Source organism: Pleurodeles waltl, chromosome 4_2 (genome assembly GCF_031143425.1).
Source record: "Pleurodeles waltl isolate 20211129_DDA chromosome 4_2, aPleWal1.hap1.20221129, whole genome shotgun sequence".
NCBI classification, from domain to species: Eukaryota; Metazoa; Chordata; class Amphibia; order Caudata; family Salamandridae; genus Pleurodeles; species Pleurodeles waltl.
In genome coordinates, this window is record NC_090443.1 from 600266317 (window position 1) to 600283209 (window position 16893).

The 16893-nt window shown below is 41.6% G+C and overlaps 1 protein-coding gene across 1 annotated transcript in view; it reads right to left on the reverse strand.

Moving 5' to 3' along the window:
- PLPPR5 (phospholipid phosphatase related 5) overlaps nt 1-16893 on the reverse strand; it is a 723479-nt gene that overhangs the window by 336869 nt on the left and 369717 nt on the right. The window contains exon 2 of the mRNA XM_069232139.1: nt 6739-6871. Coding sequence (XP_069088240.1) covers nt 6739-6871 — 133 coding nt within the window. The remainder of the gene's footprint in view (nt 1-6738; nt 6872-16893) is intronic.

A 16893-nucleotide genomic window follows, 5' to 3' on the forward strand; every position in this document is an offset into this window, starting at 1 on the left:
TTTTCTTGATTTACTCCAAAGCTACTGAACAGACATATACCATGTAACAGAAATAGATATTTCCTGACCAAGATCTAGCTCTCAGCAAAATTTGGTGTAATTCCGTTCAGCAGTTTGGTCTGTAGTCATGTCAAATAGGAGTGGGCAGTGAGCTCCTTCTGCTGGTGGAGTTAACTGAGTTTTTGCCACTCTTCTCTCTGCTTAGAGACCGGAGTTCGGCCAAGAACCACTTGCGCACTGCAGCCCAGTTATGGGTCACACAGTGCAAGCGCAGACAGTCTGCACTTGTGCTGTGTGGCCCATAACAGAGCTGCAGTGTGCATTCTGCCCGATGTCGGGAGGCGGCGTGGAGCTTCTGCAATCTTTGGGGCTGCACCAGCACCAGCTCTGGATCCAGGCAAGAGGGATGTGGAGAGCCAGGCCGCAGGCAATAGGGACTGGACCCAGCATTCAGCCATCTAAGACCCTGGTTTCGCTTTCTCTTCTGTGTGCACATGGGGGCAGGCACTGGGCATGGACAGTATTTACATAAGGGGGGGTCTGTGTGCTGGATAAAGGGAAACTTCCAGTCACAGCTCCACTTGAAAAGAGAACCTGTCTCCTCAGAGGTCCTGGGAAAGGAAGTGGTGGTGTTATTGGTATGGTGCAGAGGCCAGTAGGGAGTGCTGGAGATTAGAGGAGCATCAGCTGTCAAGTGTAGTCTAGGAGCCCCCACCAAAAAGAGCTGTGTGGCCTGAGAGGGTGCCTTAGAGCCCAGTCGCAAGCATGGGTAGGCAGTTTGTGAAAATGCCAGCTGCTGGTGGGGAGCTGGTTTGCTGCTGCTAGTGCTGAGCCCTAAAGGGCAGTCTGAGGCTGTGTGTAAGTGCAGAGGAAGCAATTACAAGGCTGGTGCAAGACAAGGGGTGTGCTTGACCCCCAGTAGCAAGTTTGTGAAGGAGGGCAGTTGGTGAAGGGAAGTGTGCAGGTGTGAGAGCAGCAGGCTTCCGGCAGGTGGATTGTGTGAGCACAGGAGGCCTGAAACTGCAGCTTTCGCTGCCTATGGGTGGCATACCACCCTGGCTTGAATGCTGTGTGCCTGATCTTGAAAGGCGCTAAGCAGGGTTGGGTCTAGTCAGTAGTGCTAACCAAGCCTGTCTCTGCTTAGCGCTTCTGAGATCGGGCACATAATTCAGGCCACGGTGGTAGGGCAGATGGCACTTCACTGCAAGTAGAACTCCGTGGAATTCCATGGAGTTTTAAGTCAACTTCGTAGAACTCTGTGAACTCCGCCCACCACTAGCCCAAATACCCAAGGGGAAATTGCATGGGGATCACACGTTTTGGGACCACTCCTTTTTCTCGGCCCCCGCTTGACAAATCACCCCAAAACTTTCCAGACAGGAGCTGAAGTGAGTGATAAACTAGTTAATATCTACTAGTGGTCACCAGTAGATAGGTATAGTTAGGAACTTGTTTCCATTGAAATACTTTGTAATACTCTTCATCACCTTCGGACAATAGTTGAGGCAAGATGTTTTTTCAGTGTCACCTTTATTCAATGTCACCAAGATGATTATTAGGATTGTGCAAATGCAACAGCACATTATGTCCATTAGTGCCATTATACTGTTATGGCACTATCAAATATTACTTGCATTTAGCCTTGGCATCTTCCTTTTTTGATCATTATTCCAGCCCTTTCTGATACAATTGCCTATTTGGTAGCTGAGTTTCAAAAGTAACCAAAAAAAAAAAGAAAAGGGGTCAGGGTACCTTTACTCTACCACACTAGCCTTGGTGCAAGGGTCCCCCAGGAACGTGGCAAACATTGTGACTATTTGCAAATGTTGCCATTTTTTTTTTTAAAGCAAGCGCTGTCATCCGCACTTGCTTTTAATTTTGCCCCAGGGTGGGCGAGGCCCGCCGGCAAATTATTTTCACGAGTGGGAAACAATGGGCCCCCCTCCTAGGGCTTACTGAAGCCCCAGGAACTGCCACCTCCATGGGAGCTGCTTTCTATGTATGCGGGGTTGCACGTGTGGCACCCCTTGCAGCCCAGGGGACCGCCATCTCTCAAGGCACTGAAAACTATGTATGCAGGGGGCCCACTGTGCTTACCTGTGCCCCAGGGACTACCACCTCCCTGCATGGGGACCCACACTCCCCACAGTACTGGGGACCAACACCTCCCCAGGGCTGAAATAAATTATTATAAGGACCAACGGAACCACCACATCTCCGGGGCTAAATTCAAATATGGAGGGGGTCCCTCCTCATGGAGCCATAGATAGCCAGGGCCACCTCCTGCTACCACCCGAGGTCCTTACCCTCGGGAGGTAGCTGAAAGCTCCCAACAAGCAAAAGCACACATAACTCCTCTTTCTGCAAGTGGGAGCTGTCTTAGAAATTCCATAGAAAAATCTTAGAAATTCATAACAATTTCATAACAAAACCATAGTAATTCATAGAAAAAATCAAAAGGTTACAGGGACGTTATAGTTAGGAAATAGAATTTAAAAAACATAGATATTCACTTAAAAAATTAAAGGTTACAGGGACATTATAGATAGGCTCACCTTTTAAACGTACAAAACCATAGCGATTCAGCCGTAACTGTAATTAGTGCCCCATGGCAACTATGACTTGCACCCTCACCATGCACTACTAACTACCCCACAAATTACAGTACTCATGACATCTTTGATAAGGTCATTGATGATGTTACTGTAAAATCTGCAGTAAAATTATTGATCAGATAACTGTGCATGTGTATAACCTTTTAGATGTCTGTATTTGTGTTAGACCTGGCATCTTTGGCGTGGTCTCCCTTGTCTTTTTTGCCTCTGCTTCCCATGTTTTGACTATGTGCTGGACTCTGTTTTTGCTGTTTTTTGGTACTCTGGGCACTTTACCACTGCTGACCACTGCTAAAGTGCAAGTGCTCTTGTGTAAATTGTATGTGCAATTGGCTTTTCCATGACTGGCATATCTGATTTACTAGTAAGACCCTAGTAAAGTGCAATACATGTGCCCAGGGACTGTAAATCAAAGGCTACTAGTGGGCCTGCAGCACTGGTTGTGGCACCCACATAAGTAGCTCTGCAAACATGGCTCACACCTGCCACTGCAGTGTCTGTGTGTGCAGTTTTATCTGCCAATCCAACATGGCAAGGGTATCCACTTGCTAGACCCAAACCTTCCCTTTTTATACATGTAAGGCACCCCTAAGGTTGCCCCAAGGTAGCCCCATAGGCAGACTGCAGTTAAAGGTGGGTCATGCACTGATGGGTTTTACATGTCCTAAAAGTAAAATACTGCCAAATTCAGTTTTCACTGTTGCAAGGCCTATCTCATAGGTTAACATGGGGGATGCCTTTAAATATCCTTAAAGTGCAGGTTACCTTTGATAGAAGATAGAGATCTGTAGTTTGGGGTCTCTGAACTCACAATTTAAAAATATATCTTTTGGTAAAGTTGTTTTTGAAATTGTTTGTTTGAAAATACCACTTTTAGAAAGTGGGCATTTTCTTACTTAAACCCTTCAGTGACTCTGCCTGCTTATGTATTCCCTGGCTGGGTCGGACTGACAGTTGGGCAGTTTGTGAATCCCCTTTAGACAGTGACACAAAGGGTACTGGGATGTAGCCTGCATATCCTGATGAGCCATCTGAGCTAGAGTGGAGGGAGGAGTGGTCACTTACTCCTGAATGGGCTGTGCCTGCCCTCACACATTGCAGTCTCCAACCCACTTGTGTGTGTCTGGGGCCAGGCTGGACAAGGCAGAATATGGTGAACAACAGAGACTTTCCTTTGAAATTCAAAGGTGGAAAGGGGTATAAGTAGTGGACCCAAAACACCCGATTTTTAGACCACTCAACGAAGAGGAACCTCTGACAAGGAGAAAAGCTGAAGAGCTGGAGGAGTAGGAGTACTGCCCCTTTGCCTGTGACTGTGCTTTGCTGGGTTGGCCTGCAGTTGCTGCTTCTGCCTGAAAGAGGACAAAGACTGGACTTTGTGGTATATTCCAGCTTGTGAAGAATCTCCAAGGGCTTGAACTGAGCTTGCCCCCTGTTTTGAATTCCCAAGTCATCAAAGACTTTCTCTGCCAGCACTTGGACTCTCTGCTGAGACTCCTGCCCTGCCAAGTGGTGCCCAATCCAGTCCCTGGATCCACGCACAGTACACCATGTGGGGAAATTTTCGACACACCACTTGCAACGTGGCTAAAAAACGATGTGCCACCCGCTTCGTGGCTAGAATCGACACTCCACCTGCATCGTGGCGTGGAGATCAATGCACCGTGGCTGGGGAAATGACACAACACCCTCTTGCGGCTGCTAATAATGACAAAAATCCCATGCAGCATTGTTTTCTAACACCGAGCAAGCAGATTTCTCACGCATTATTGCTTGCCGTCAAACTCATCGTGAACCTGTGCAAATCTGAAGTGTCCTGTCCGGAAATCAACGCATCTCTCTCTTGTGAAGGAGAAAATCTAAACATTCACTACCTGACCGGAGAAGAAACGACGCACAGCCTCACTTGCAAGTAAGGAATTGACGCATCTCTTACTTTTCCGGCGCACTCTCACCCGTGCAGCTTTATTTTTGACACAAGTCAGGTACTTTGTGTAAAATCAACGTTTCCATTGCTTAATATGGAGTAAGACTGTTTTACTTTGAACATTCATATCTTGACTTGTGTATGTTGTATTTTTGTCATTTTTATCTTGTTTGATTTATACAAGTATTACCTATTTTTCTAAACTGGTGTGGTGCCCATTTTATAGTGTTTTCACTGTATTACTGTTTGTGTTGATACAAATACTTTACACATTGCCTTTGGGATAAGCCTGATTTCTTGTGCCAAGCTACCATGGTGGTGATCAGGGCTTATCCAACTGTGTATCTCCCTTGCCCTGACTAGAATGAGGGTCCCTGCTTGGACAGAGTGTGAACTGACTGCCAACCAGAGACCCCATTTCTAACCATTTTGCCATTTAAGTGGCAGGTAGAGTACATGTGCTCAATTTCAGCACGTAGAGTTTTAGGGAAATAAAACAATGTGCCTACCTCTACGAGGCAGAGATTGTTCAGAAGGAAAAAATATTGATAGGAATGTGGACTTGTATAGCTGTGACCACCCTATGGATCTGTGGAATGCACATTAATAAAGAACAAGAAATTAGAATAAGATCGCACAGTATTAGAAATGAAAAAGTATTGGAAAGAAAACAGATGTTTATCTATACCACATGATAGCAATAACTCAATTTGATTCACATTAAGATGAGTTGATATCATATAAGATGTTTAATATTTCTATATAGGAGTGGAGAAAGAAGCAGAAGCCAGACCAGAGAGGAGATTCATGTAGAAATAGAAAATACTGACACTTAAAGTTAAACAATTCCGAAACCAGGGTTCAAGCTCTATGGTAACCCCCCAACTGAAGCTAGATTATGAATGAGTGCACTGACACAGAGTATTGTTGTGAATATATTTGAAAGAAATTTCACTGCAAAAGTGCATACTCTTTACTTTTAAATGTTTAAAGTTACTTTATGAGCTGCAGGAAACAGAGTTCTAAACAGGGAGAGGCAACGACTGCTCTTTTTCTGAGCTTTACATTGTGCAGGTCATGCATTAACTCAGAGAATATCCAAATTTAGTATGTTCACTTTTGACAGTGTTAAAGAAATATAGAGCATTAGTCCAGGCTATTGCCCAGACTGAGGTATGACACAGATGCATGCAATAGTTTTCTGCAAAGTTGAGGAAGGCCAAGAGGTCCAAAATGCTCACATGGTAGCTCAATGTTTTAAACCGAAACGGTTTACATAGTCTTTGATTTGCCATATGCTCAAGGTGCAGCTGTGGAAATAATCAGTTGTAGATTTTTCAGAATAGGGTAGGCTTTAATTGAGGAAATTATGTTATAGATTGTTTTTTATAAGGCTCCTTAAGGCAGCAAGAGCAAGATGTGTTTCGCTACCCAGTTGTAAGGAGTTCTAGGCAGTAGCCAAACCCCAGGGAATGGTGGTTTCTGGGCAAGCGAAGATTTAGATATGGTGACCTCTGATGGTCTTGCACATCCCAGGCCTCTTCATCTGCTGAGATACCAGGCAGATAAGTATTTAATGGATATGTAGTGATATGCATACCTGTGCCACAATATGAGGTGCTACAATCAGAGTGCTGCATGTTATCAGCACCACAGGTTTTGTCTGGTGAAAATCATACAGGAGAAAAACCCACAAGATGTGGTGAATAGCTCAGTGTGCAGAATGTTGAGGTGCATACTTACAATTAATTGGTATAGGGCAATGGCCCAAGTATTTTGCTGCACTGTCCTACACCAATTTGAAAGGGCAAAAATGCACTGTATTTACAGGATACGGTGCATTCTTGTCCTTTCCCCCCTGCGCTGTCGCACAATTTGCTGCCCAGAGCCAATGCAGGCACTCTTGCAGCATGGTGCAAGGGGTGTATGCATTGTTGACAGGATTGTTTTTGTGTGGAAAGGAGTGTCTTCCTGTATTAGAAGCATCGCTGTGCAAGCACAGTGAAACAACAGTAAAATATAAAGTCCCCTGTGGCTTTTGTTTAGACTTGTATGTGATATTCAACACATGAGAGAGACTTTTCTCAAGGTACAGAATACACTATCAATCTGTTACCAGTTTGTGACATAAGACACTTATTTTGACGGATTGAGATACAGTTGTTGTAAGATTGAAGCTGTTTAACGTGATCATACCAAGAAATCGGACAGTTCTGCGCACCAGTGGATTTATGTAGCAGCAGTCTCCCGTTAAAATCGTTTTCTCCTGGTTTTCGAAGTCTCTGGTTGCAACTTGTAAGCAAAACACTACAGTTTCTCCAACGATGATCTGTTGAAGTGAAGGAAACAGAGAGCAACATGAGCTTTTGATGATCAAAAATACAGACACAATGGCTTGTTTTAAATGTTATCAGCATAACAGCTGTATCTAATTGAAGCACATTACTGGGAGAATCTTCATGTATTCACTTGGAAAGGGATTGCACTAATACATTATCCTGAAAATCCTGTCTGAGATCTAGACAAGTATTTTAATGAACTAAGATGCCAGATGTTCATTTGGGAATTGATAATGAACATGAATTTAAAAAGGCCATTCGGTGTACAGAAATAAAATAGCTCTCTTTACACAACCTAGTAATCCAATTCACTGGATGGCCCCTTTAAACTTTCTGATTGACTGACAATCCCAGCAGTGGTTCCCAACCTTATGACTTCTGCGGACCCCCACTATATCATCACTGGAACACAGGGACCCCCACTGAATCATCATTGGAATCTCTGGGCCCCCTACTGAGTCATTACTGGACACAGGGACACCGGCCTACACACTGTTGATAATTTGAACAGCAAAACAATACATAACAAATAGAGAAACAAGCATTCATAAAGTACATACACTAATGATAACACATTTTATTTGATTTGCTAACAAATATAAATACAAAATAAACAATTTAATTTTAATAGGAATTCAATTTGAACATTGGAATGTTGTGAGCTCCATTGAAGACAATGGAGTTCTCCGGGCTTCTAATGGCTGGTAGAAACCCTGAGGGCCAACATTCCAATGTTTTTCTCACAGCAACAGCTGTGAACAAAGGCCTCATGGAGCCCGAGGGGATTTCTTCCCCTTGGGCTCCGTGAGACCTTTGTTTTTATTTATTAGAACATTCTGCAGGCCTTAAGTGGCTGGTATAGCCCACTACAGTGGCCTATAAGGCTATATTGAAGCCACACATCGTTCATACTCTCTTCTGTTTGATGCACCTGCACTGATCTCATGATCCAATCTAGGGATACTAATTGAATTTTTAGCCTCAAATTTCAAATTCCTTGCCATTTACAGTAAGTTTAAAATGTTCACTTGTACATTTAGCCACTTTATGTATATATACTTTATCAATCGGTTAATATAATTTAATGTTCTAAGCCTTTGCTAATCCTTAGGGGACCTCCGATCACAGGTTGGGAACCGCTATATTTCATTATTCTATAGCGGCTGCTAAATAAATGTCTTTTTCACCTCCCCTGGACACTGTTAGCCTTAAACACTCACTGCAGATGGTCTATTAATAGCTGTTAGTACCTCAAAGCATTTATCGTAACAAAGATATTCGCAACTATCTACCCTAATCTCATGCAACCAGGCAGATAACCACCCTCATTGTCTGCTTACTGTACTTCTAACTGAACTTAGAATGCAGGTAAATAACACTAGTTAAATAACAGCATTCTAAAGTTTATAATTGGCTGAGATTACCTCAGCATTCAACATATTGTGACGCTTTTTGACTGTTTCTTTTCTTTATGTTAGTGATGTCTGTCGACATGTGTGTGTAAAGAAGAGAGAGGCATTTTAGTCTTTATGTATTTAGGTTTTAAATATAATGGTCTTCATGGAGGGCACTGAAGGAGATTTTGATTATGGTGGTTGTGGTCGGCTCTTTCTCTTGTCATGTAGAACTCTGTGTGCTATGTCACTGCTAAACAATGGCACAACACATGTGATTTCCATCTAAGATATGCACTGTACATTGGTTTCACTTAATTGGCTTGTTTAAATATCCTGTAAGGTCATGGTGGAAAGTGGAAGAAATGCACTCAGTGGCTTTATAGTTAAATGTCATAAGTAGGTTGCAGATTGAATTACCATTACCCACAAATATGGACAAAATTAAAAGTAATGTCAGAGCACTATTATGCTCTGGGTGGGATGAAGTTTAAAATCTATGACAATAAAAAGTGCCATTGCTATGTAAAAATAATGAGTATGTAGTAGCTAAGTCACTTGTAAGCTGTTTGTTTTAAGGCCACATGACTGAATGCTTAATATATATGAAAGTGGAGACCTTGGAAATGTATGCCCTCACAATGAACGTCTTCTTTGTGTAGGTAAAACTACATTCTCCTTGAACCGGCATAGGTGTGAATAAAACCATGGACCTGATTACGACTTTGGCGGAGGGGATTACTCCATCCCAAATGTGACGGATAACCAGCCTGCCAAATTACGAGTCCATTATATCTAATGGAACTCATAATATGGCGGGTGGGATATCATTCACATTTGAGACAGAGTAATCCCCCCTGCCAAAGTCGTAATCAGGCCCTGTATGTCTTTATCTAGATGTGAGAATGCTGGAGAGATGATTAGAAGCAGTTTTTTTACTTAGATTAAAAAATGTAATTCAATTTGTGAACATACTTTTTTATAATTTTAGTTGGAAGTAGCTTTAAGAACATGTACTTTGGGCTGGTTGAGAGAAAACAAGGTTAGAATCAGTTTTCATCTAAGCCCTATTCTAGAGACACAATACACATCCTTGGCTGGATTGATAACAACCCACATCCTGGAAGACAGTGGCATGGCCTCTGACATCAGAAAGGCAGGGGTTCTGTCAGGAAGTGGCCACTTGGCAGGGATAATCTATCTGGAAGAGGAAGAGGAACAGCTGACAGAACGCTGGGCAGCTTTTACAGTTCTTCATTGGTTTTGGACCTCCTAAATGGGTTTGTCAGGAACTGCTTCCATTCATTCCCAGAGCCATCCTAGTCTTTCTGGCTGAATCCCCTGCAGGAGAGAAACTCAGCTCTGACAGATAAGAAGACACTTCATATTCACATTTAAGTGACAGGATAAAGGTAAGAGGCCCTTCAGGTGTAGGATGAAAGGAGCCATTGTAGTTTGGAGCTGCTGGGAAGGCTCACTGTAATCCAAGAGAGGAAGTGCTGAAAAAGGAGGTGAGGATACTGTGAGAAAATAATCCGAATTGAATGTAGGGAATTCTGTAAAAATGTTGTTGTTATGTAGAGAATCCAGGATACCAGCGTGTAGTATAGATAAGGAGTTTATTCAGTTTAAGAGGTCCCATCCACTTCATCCAACTGCCAGACTATTCTCCTATCTCTGCCCATAACATTCCATGATGACATATGCATGTTCTAATCTAGCACACAGGTTCTCCACTTAGCTCGTGCCTACATACCTATTGATGAATACTACACACAATGAATATTACATACCTCCCTCCTTTATAAAAAAAAAAGAATAAATAAATAAATAAACAAATATATATTTATCATTACAACACATAAGTACACTTACTCTATAACATATATACAAAAAATGAAAACTCTATCAACCATAGTCTTTACTTAACATAGTCCTTTAAATATTTTGGGGTTACAATTTTTCTGCAAGATTTTCTGACACTTGTTGATAAATCTGGATTATCCAGTTTATCATTAAGTTCTCTCCCAAACATGCTACACTTGAGTACCACCACCCGATTGAGATTCCAAATTTTAGAATCTTCCGTCTTGACTGCATTGTTGAACAGCTTTGCTATTCTTACAGGTTTTGACCTACCTATTCCTCTTCCTTTCTTCACAGGTTTTCTAATGAGTACCCAATCACCTACCTTGACCTTTGTTTCCCGTACAGACTTCCTTGTATCAAAATTTCTTTTTTTGGCTTCTATTTTCTTTTGCTCCCTCATTCTCCAAAGATCGTCTGATACTATAAGGCCTGTTCTCAATTCCATATCATTCACCCATATGGGCGCTACAAGGGTATTAGGATGTCTAGCTCTAAACAATTCAAACCCAGTTTTCCCAGTAATGGAATGAGGGTGAAACTCTATACGATTCAACCGTCTTCATCACCTCTTTCTTCCAGCTTAGTCCATTGTCTTTGGCCATAGCTATAGTTTCTTTAAGCACCCTATTGAAGCGCTGTACCATACCATTGGTTTCAGGATGATAAAGTGCACATTAATTATTTCTTATGGAACAACCTGTTAAAAATAGTTCAATTTCTTTAGAAACCAATTGTGCCCCATTATCAATGAGGATAACATTGGGAATACCGTCTATCCCAAAAACGTCCCTCAGAAAACTAATTACATGTTTTGTTTCAATGCTTCTAGTAAACATGATCTCTGGCCACCTTGAATATACATCAATCAGCACTAATAGATATGTGTCACAACCTTCTCTTTGGATTGGCCCTAGTATGTCAAGGGCAACTTCTTCCCAAGACTGTATGGGACGATCTCTAATCTTCATTGGTTGTTCCCTGGGTTTAACAGTTTTCTCTCTCATCACACATTGCATGCACTACCTTATTGTTCTTTCTACTTGACAGTCCATACTTGGCTACCAGTAAGTCAATCGTAATCTTTCTTTGGTTTTAGACATGCTGAGATGACAAGAATGTGCAAGGGAAATAAGTTCCTGTCTTAATGCAGTAGAAGGAACCAACCTTGTACCCCTGAACAACAAATCACTCCTTTCTGACAGTTCCCCTATAACATGCCAGTACGTTTGGGTTTCCAGACTTCCTTCATTCCTACTCTTTCAACCTCCTTTTATTAAGGACAGCACTTCTACCATCGTATTATCAGACTCACATTATTTCTGACATCTTGCCTCAGTCACTTTACTGTCATCAAACTCACTGTCTCCAATCTCACACACCATTTCTTCATCCTGACTCACATCACTTTTTTCTCTCATCTGATCTGCTACTCCTTTCTGCACCAACCTTGACAAAGTGTCAGTTACCCTGTTATGTGCTCCAGGTATGTATTTGACTTAAAAGTAAAAATCTTGTAGCAATACCACCCATTTTGTGATTCTACTTGATATCGCATATCACAAAGTGGCTTATGGTCTACTTCAAATTTGCTTCCCCACAACAAATTCTTTAGCTTCTTAATGACCCAATGTACTCCAAGAGCTTCTCTCTCAATAACTGAGTAATTCAACTCGGCACCTCTCAGGGCTCGCGACATGAACAAAACAACCTGCTCTGAATTATGTTCACCTTGTTGCAATACCGCACTCAGACCTTTTGCGCTGGCTTCCGTAACTAAAACTGATCTAAAATTAGGGTTAAAATTCTCAAATTTGGGAGCCGTATCTAATCTTTCCTTTATCTCTTTAAATTCCCTCTCAGACTCCTCCCTCCACACAACCTCCACACCCTTCTGTAGTAATTTCCTCATATTCACACAAATCTCTGCAAAGCCTTTCACAAACTTTCCACAGTATTCAGCCATCCCAATGAATTTCATCAGCTCTTCCTTATTAGATGACTCTAATCCTTTAATTGCATTCACTAAATCTATCTTGGGAGCAATGTCCTCTCCAGTGATTGTATGACCTAAATACTCTATGGTGTCTCTTTGAAACTTACACTTCTCTATTTTAATAAGTAGGCCATACTCTCCAAGTCTCTCCAATACTTTCAGTACCCTTTCTTCATGCTCAAGTTTGTTTTTCCCAAATACCAAAACATCATCTTAATATATTCTTATGCCTTTAAGACCCTTCAAAACCTTAACTAATGCCCTTTGAAACACTGAGGCCGCAGATATTAATCCAAATGGTAGCCTGGTGTACCTAAACGTCCCAAAAGACGTGACAAACGCAGTGAGGTCTTTAGATTCTTCAATCAGTCTTATCTGATGATATGCTGACATAAGATCTATGGTAGAAAACACTTTTGCTCCTATAAGCAACTTCAACATATCTGAAATGTGTGGGAACGGATATCTATCTTCAACTACATTTTTATTTAGTTCCCTCAAATCCACACATAGGCGTAGACTCCCATTGGCCTTCCTGGCTGCAACCACTGGGGCCAACCACCCTGTTCCTTCTACTTCCTCAATAACCCCTTCCTTTTTAAGCCTATCCAATTCCAAACTCATTTCTTCATGTAGTGCTATAGGTTCACTATGAACTTTACTGCACACAGGTGTTGCTCCTTCCTTCAATTGAATATGATAGATGTAGTGCCAAAGGCACTCCAACTTATTATGAAAGACCATGGGAGCTTTTAATTTTAGCCTCTCCACAAAATCATCAACAGTCACAGCTTGTTGCTCGATAGCTGTATCGTGTTCTATGACCACATTCACAACTACCTGTGCCCTCGTTCTTACAGGTGGATCACTATTTGGATCAAGAATTACACCTTTATCTTTCTGATAAAACCAACTTAGAACACTGTCATCTTTTGTAGACACATAAATCTTTGCATTAGCATATTTATGCTTAATTCAAGTAGACCCCAAAAGGATCCATGCAACTTAATAGGTTCTCCACCATAGGCGTATGGTGTAATATCTGGTTTGAACAATTTGACTTTGAGTTTCTTCCAGTAAAACTCCTCCGAAACGATGGTAATCTTTGCTCCAGAGTCAAATAGAACTTTTGTTCCTTCACCATCTACTATCACTTCGTCGATAGGGCCCTTCCTTCTCTCTCCTTCACCTGAAGAACGATTTGTCCACATTCAAAATCAACATCATCCTTATCCTTGGAATCAGAATCATCCTTGACTTCATAAATGCTACCTTTTCCACCTTTTGTTCTGCAGACAGTGGCAAAGTGACCTTTCTTTTTACAAAAACTGCATATCATTTTAATAGCTGGACAACTTTTATCAGTAGCCATGTGTCCCTGCTTGCCACAGCAAAAACACGTTCCTTGAAAGGTATTCTTCTTTTCCTTTTTATAATTTAGTCATCCCTGAGCTTCTCGTTTTCCTGCATTATTCTTAATCACTTGCACACTGCCATTTTTACTTTTGTCTTTTTGATGGTTTCAGCACACCTGAGAATGTTCAATTTTCTTTGCTATCATTAAGACCTCATCTAATGATGGATTATCTTTTGCCAAATTTCCTCCCTTACTTTTACTATGTTCCAACCAAGCATGAATTGATCTCTGATTCTCTCTTCTAACAAGGGACCAAATTCACAAGATGAAGCTAATTTTCTCAAAACTGTTGTGTAGTTCTCTATAGTTTCACTTTCTTCATGGTTTCTCCTACCAAAATGGTATCTTTCGAGTATGGTACTAACTTTAGGTATGTAATGTCTATCCAGTTTTTCTATTCATGCTTCATACTCATTAAAATTTTCATCAAGTATTTCCGGAAGATTGTCAAACACATCTTGTTGTTCTGAACCCAAACAGTGTAATAGTAAGGCAGTTTTCCTTTCCACGCTTAATGATGCACCACATGCTTTAGCGCATTTTTCGAAAACCTTCTTCCATTTCTGCCATTTAATAGGAGGTTCTCCTGGTATAGCCAAAAAGAAAGATGGTGCAGTGACATTTTGCATGGTCAAAAGAAAAGGTTGGAAAATGAATATATATAATGTATTCAAATTTGAGTCCAATCAAAACTCTCTCTTTGGTTTAGTTGCCAAGTGACCACAATCATTCACTGCAGTCTAGTTGTTAATTGTTAGTCCTCTTTCCATGTGTACAATGTCCTTCTTCTATTACAATAACCTTAGAACTCCTATTTGAAGCAGCTGGACACTTGCAAAGATCGGGAGTAGATTTACTCTCCACACTTTCATGAGGTATGCTCAAATGTTACATTTGTTGCATGTTTATGGGTCATTTGTATGAGTATAGCTTCCTTCGTTGTGGTCTGTTTGTATTTAAGGCAGACACGTGATGTGAAATGTTTCCAAGTTATCACTGATGGCACGGTAAACATGTTACAATGCAATGCGGTCTCTAATTAGGCACATGTGAAGTTAGTGAGGGCGCGCGATTTCACACAACACACAAGTGTTATTTTTAGTATATTTTAAAGGAACACAAGATTTCCTTTCAATCCTCTGTGCGTGCCAGTCCAGTTCTCGCATGCTTGTTGTTTCTTTGATGTACTTTGAATGAAAACACAAGCGACTCCAATCAGCGCGCGCGTGTTGTTTTAACGTTCTTTAAAGAAGAGCAGATGAAAGCAGATAAAAACACACGCGACTCCAGTCAGCTCGAGCGTGTTGTTTTAATGTTCTTAAAAAGAAAAGCAGGCTGAATGTGCCTTTCATTCACCAATGTGCATTACCTCCAGGATATATTTTGTGTGAATGACGTGCCCTGTAGTGAAAATGAGTATGTATGACCACTGACCTTGTGTTTCACCACTGTGCATATTAGTTGTTTAATGGTCACCAGTTGCACATTACATTTTGTATTCAGTTTAGCTGCCTATTGGCTTTATCGTGGCATTAGACATTGCAGTTGAGACACTGCAGGTGAGCCGTGTTTTTCTCATGGTGAGCTTGTGTTTTTTGTATGTTCTCTCACCGAACACGATAGCATGATAAGGCAGCAGAAAGCAATCTGACCTTGAGGGGCGTGTCTCGAAACGGTGGCCAGCTTTCGACACATTCCTGTCAAAGTTTACCTAAACAAGCCAGCATGTTTTAAATATTTACATCTGAGAGGGAAGGCCTTTTAGAAGGTTTTTCCCATGCTTATTTAATCTATAAAGGGTGTCCCTGGGCAGCAGCAGGGGGAATTTTCCGAGACTTCAGTCAGGAGTGGATGTCAGCTGCGTGACCTCCCGTGAGGGTGGAAAATCTCTTTCTCGCAGTTGAAGAGGGGTCATCAACTTGCTGGCATGAGAAAGATGAAGAGCAGTGATAGGCCCTACGGTGATGAATTTTGACTTTATTCTTTGCTTAGCAGTTATGGTATAATATAATCACATATATTTGCTGTGTACATTGCAGTTGAGAATCACTTTGATATATTTTCCTTTAATTGCTGTGACTATTTTTAAATATGTGCCTCCAACCTACTAATCTCCTCTCTCAGGAACCTCATGGTAAAGTAATAATAAATGTCTTCTTTAAATCACAAAGTGCATTCCAGAGATTTCTGTCAGCTCAATCATTAGTGAAAGCAGAACACCCCAGAATCGCGGCAGCAGCGCTCACCTTGTATTTTGAATGTCAATGGTGTCCTTAGCGTAGAGACCGCCTCATAAACTTTTTTAAAAATTCTTGATGAATCCTCCTTGTGGCTATACGCATCCCATCCTCGTCGCCAGTGTAAAATCTTGTTGTTATGTAGAGAATCCTGGATACCAGTGTGTAGTATCGATAAGGAGTTTATTCAGTTTAAGAGGTCCCATCCACTTCATCCAACTGCCAGACTATTCTCCCATCTCTACCCATAACATTCCATGATGACATATGCATGTTCTAATCTAGCACACTAAAGATATAGATTACTTTTTTTCCTTGTTTTTTTTTTGCGAATTATGGAGTGAGTTTCATCACATATCATTTCCAACAGTTTCCCAACTGAGTGCCCAAGGCCAACTCTCCATTTGGCCATGTTCACAGGAAGTTTACAGCAGGACTGGCCATATGTGGTCAACCGCAGCTCAACACAGACTTTGGCCATGGGCAGCACAGTTGGCAGCAAGGACTGACTTTTGGTCATTCCTTGTGCATAACCTGCTGTCGGCAGCCAACCCATGCTGTTCACCCATTTGATGACGTACTGTTTTTTATTTTATTTTTTAAGGTTTTCTGGACTCTACAGTAGGGGTTGCAAACCAACAGCGAACTTGTTGTCATGGACCACAAAACCACAGCCAGCTAAATGGGCCTGTGTTGGGTCTTTCATGGGCCTAGGGACACAGTTATGTCTCCACAAGACTTGCTGCTTTTTTAGCCACTAGTGATGAAGCTTGGAATGTGTTTGCAGTCCCTTGGCCAGGGTTCAGGGACACTAAAGATGAATCTGAGGCTGCAGTTCTAGGCTGGTCTTTGCAAATGCTAAAGCAACATCTCCATTTTACTCAATGGTTTGCCTACTAGCAGTCCTTTTGGGCCCCCACTACATCAACTAAGGGTTCAGTGGATTCTCCCCTTATCCCCTTATTGCTCCTGTCCTTTTTTAGTAGGACTCGGGGAGTTGGTCAACACTGCTCTTTAATAATGGCTTCAATAGTTTTTCCTGAAGTTGCAGCCAAAAATACAGAGAGCTTCGGGTCCAGGGATCCAGCTTTGGGTTTGCAGA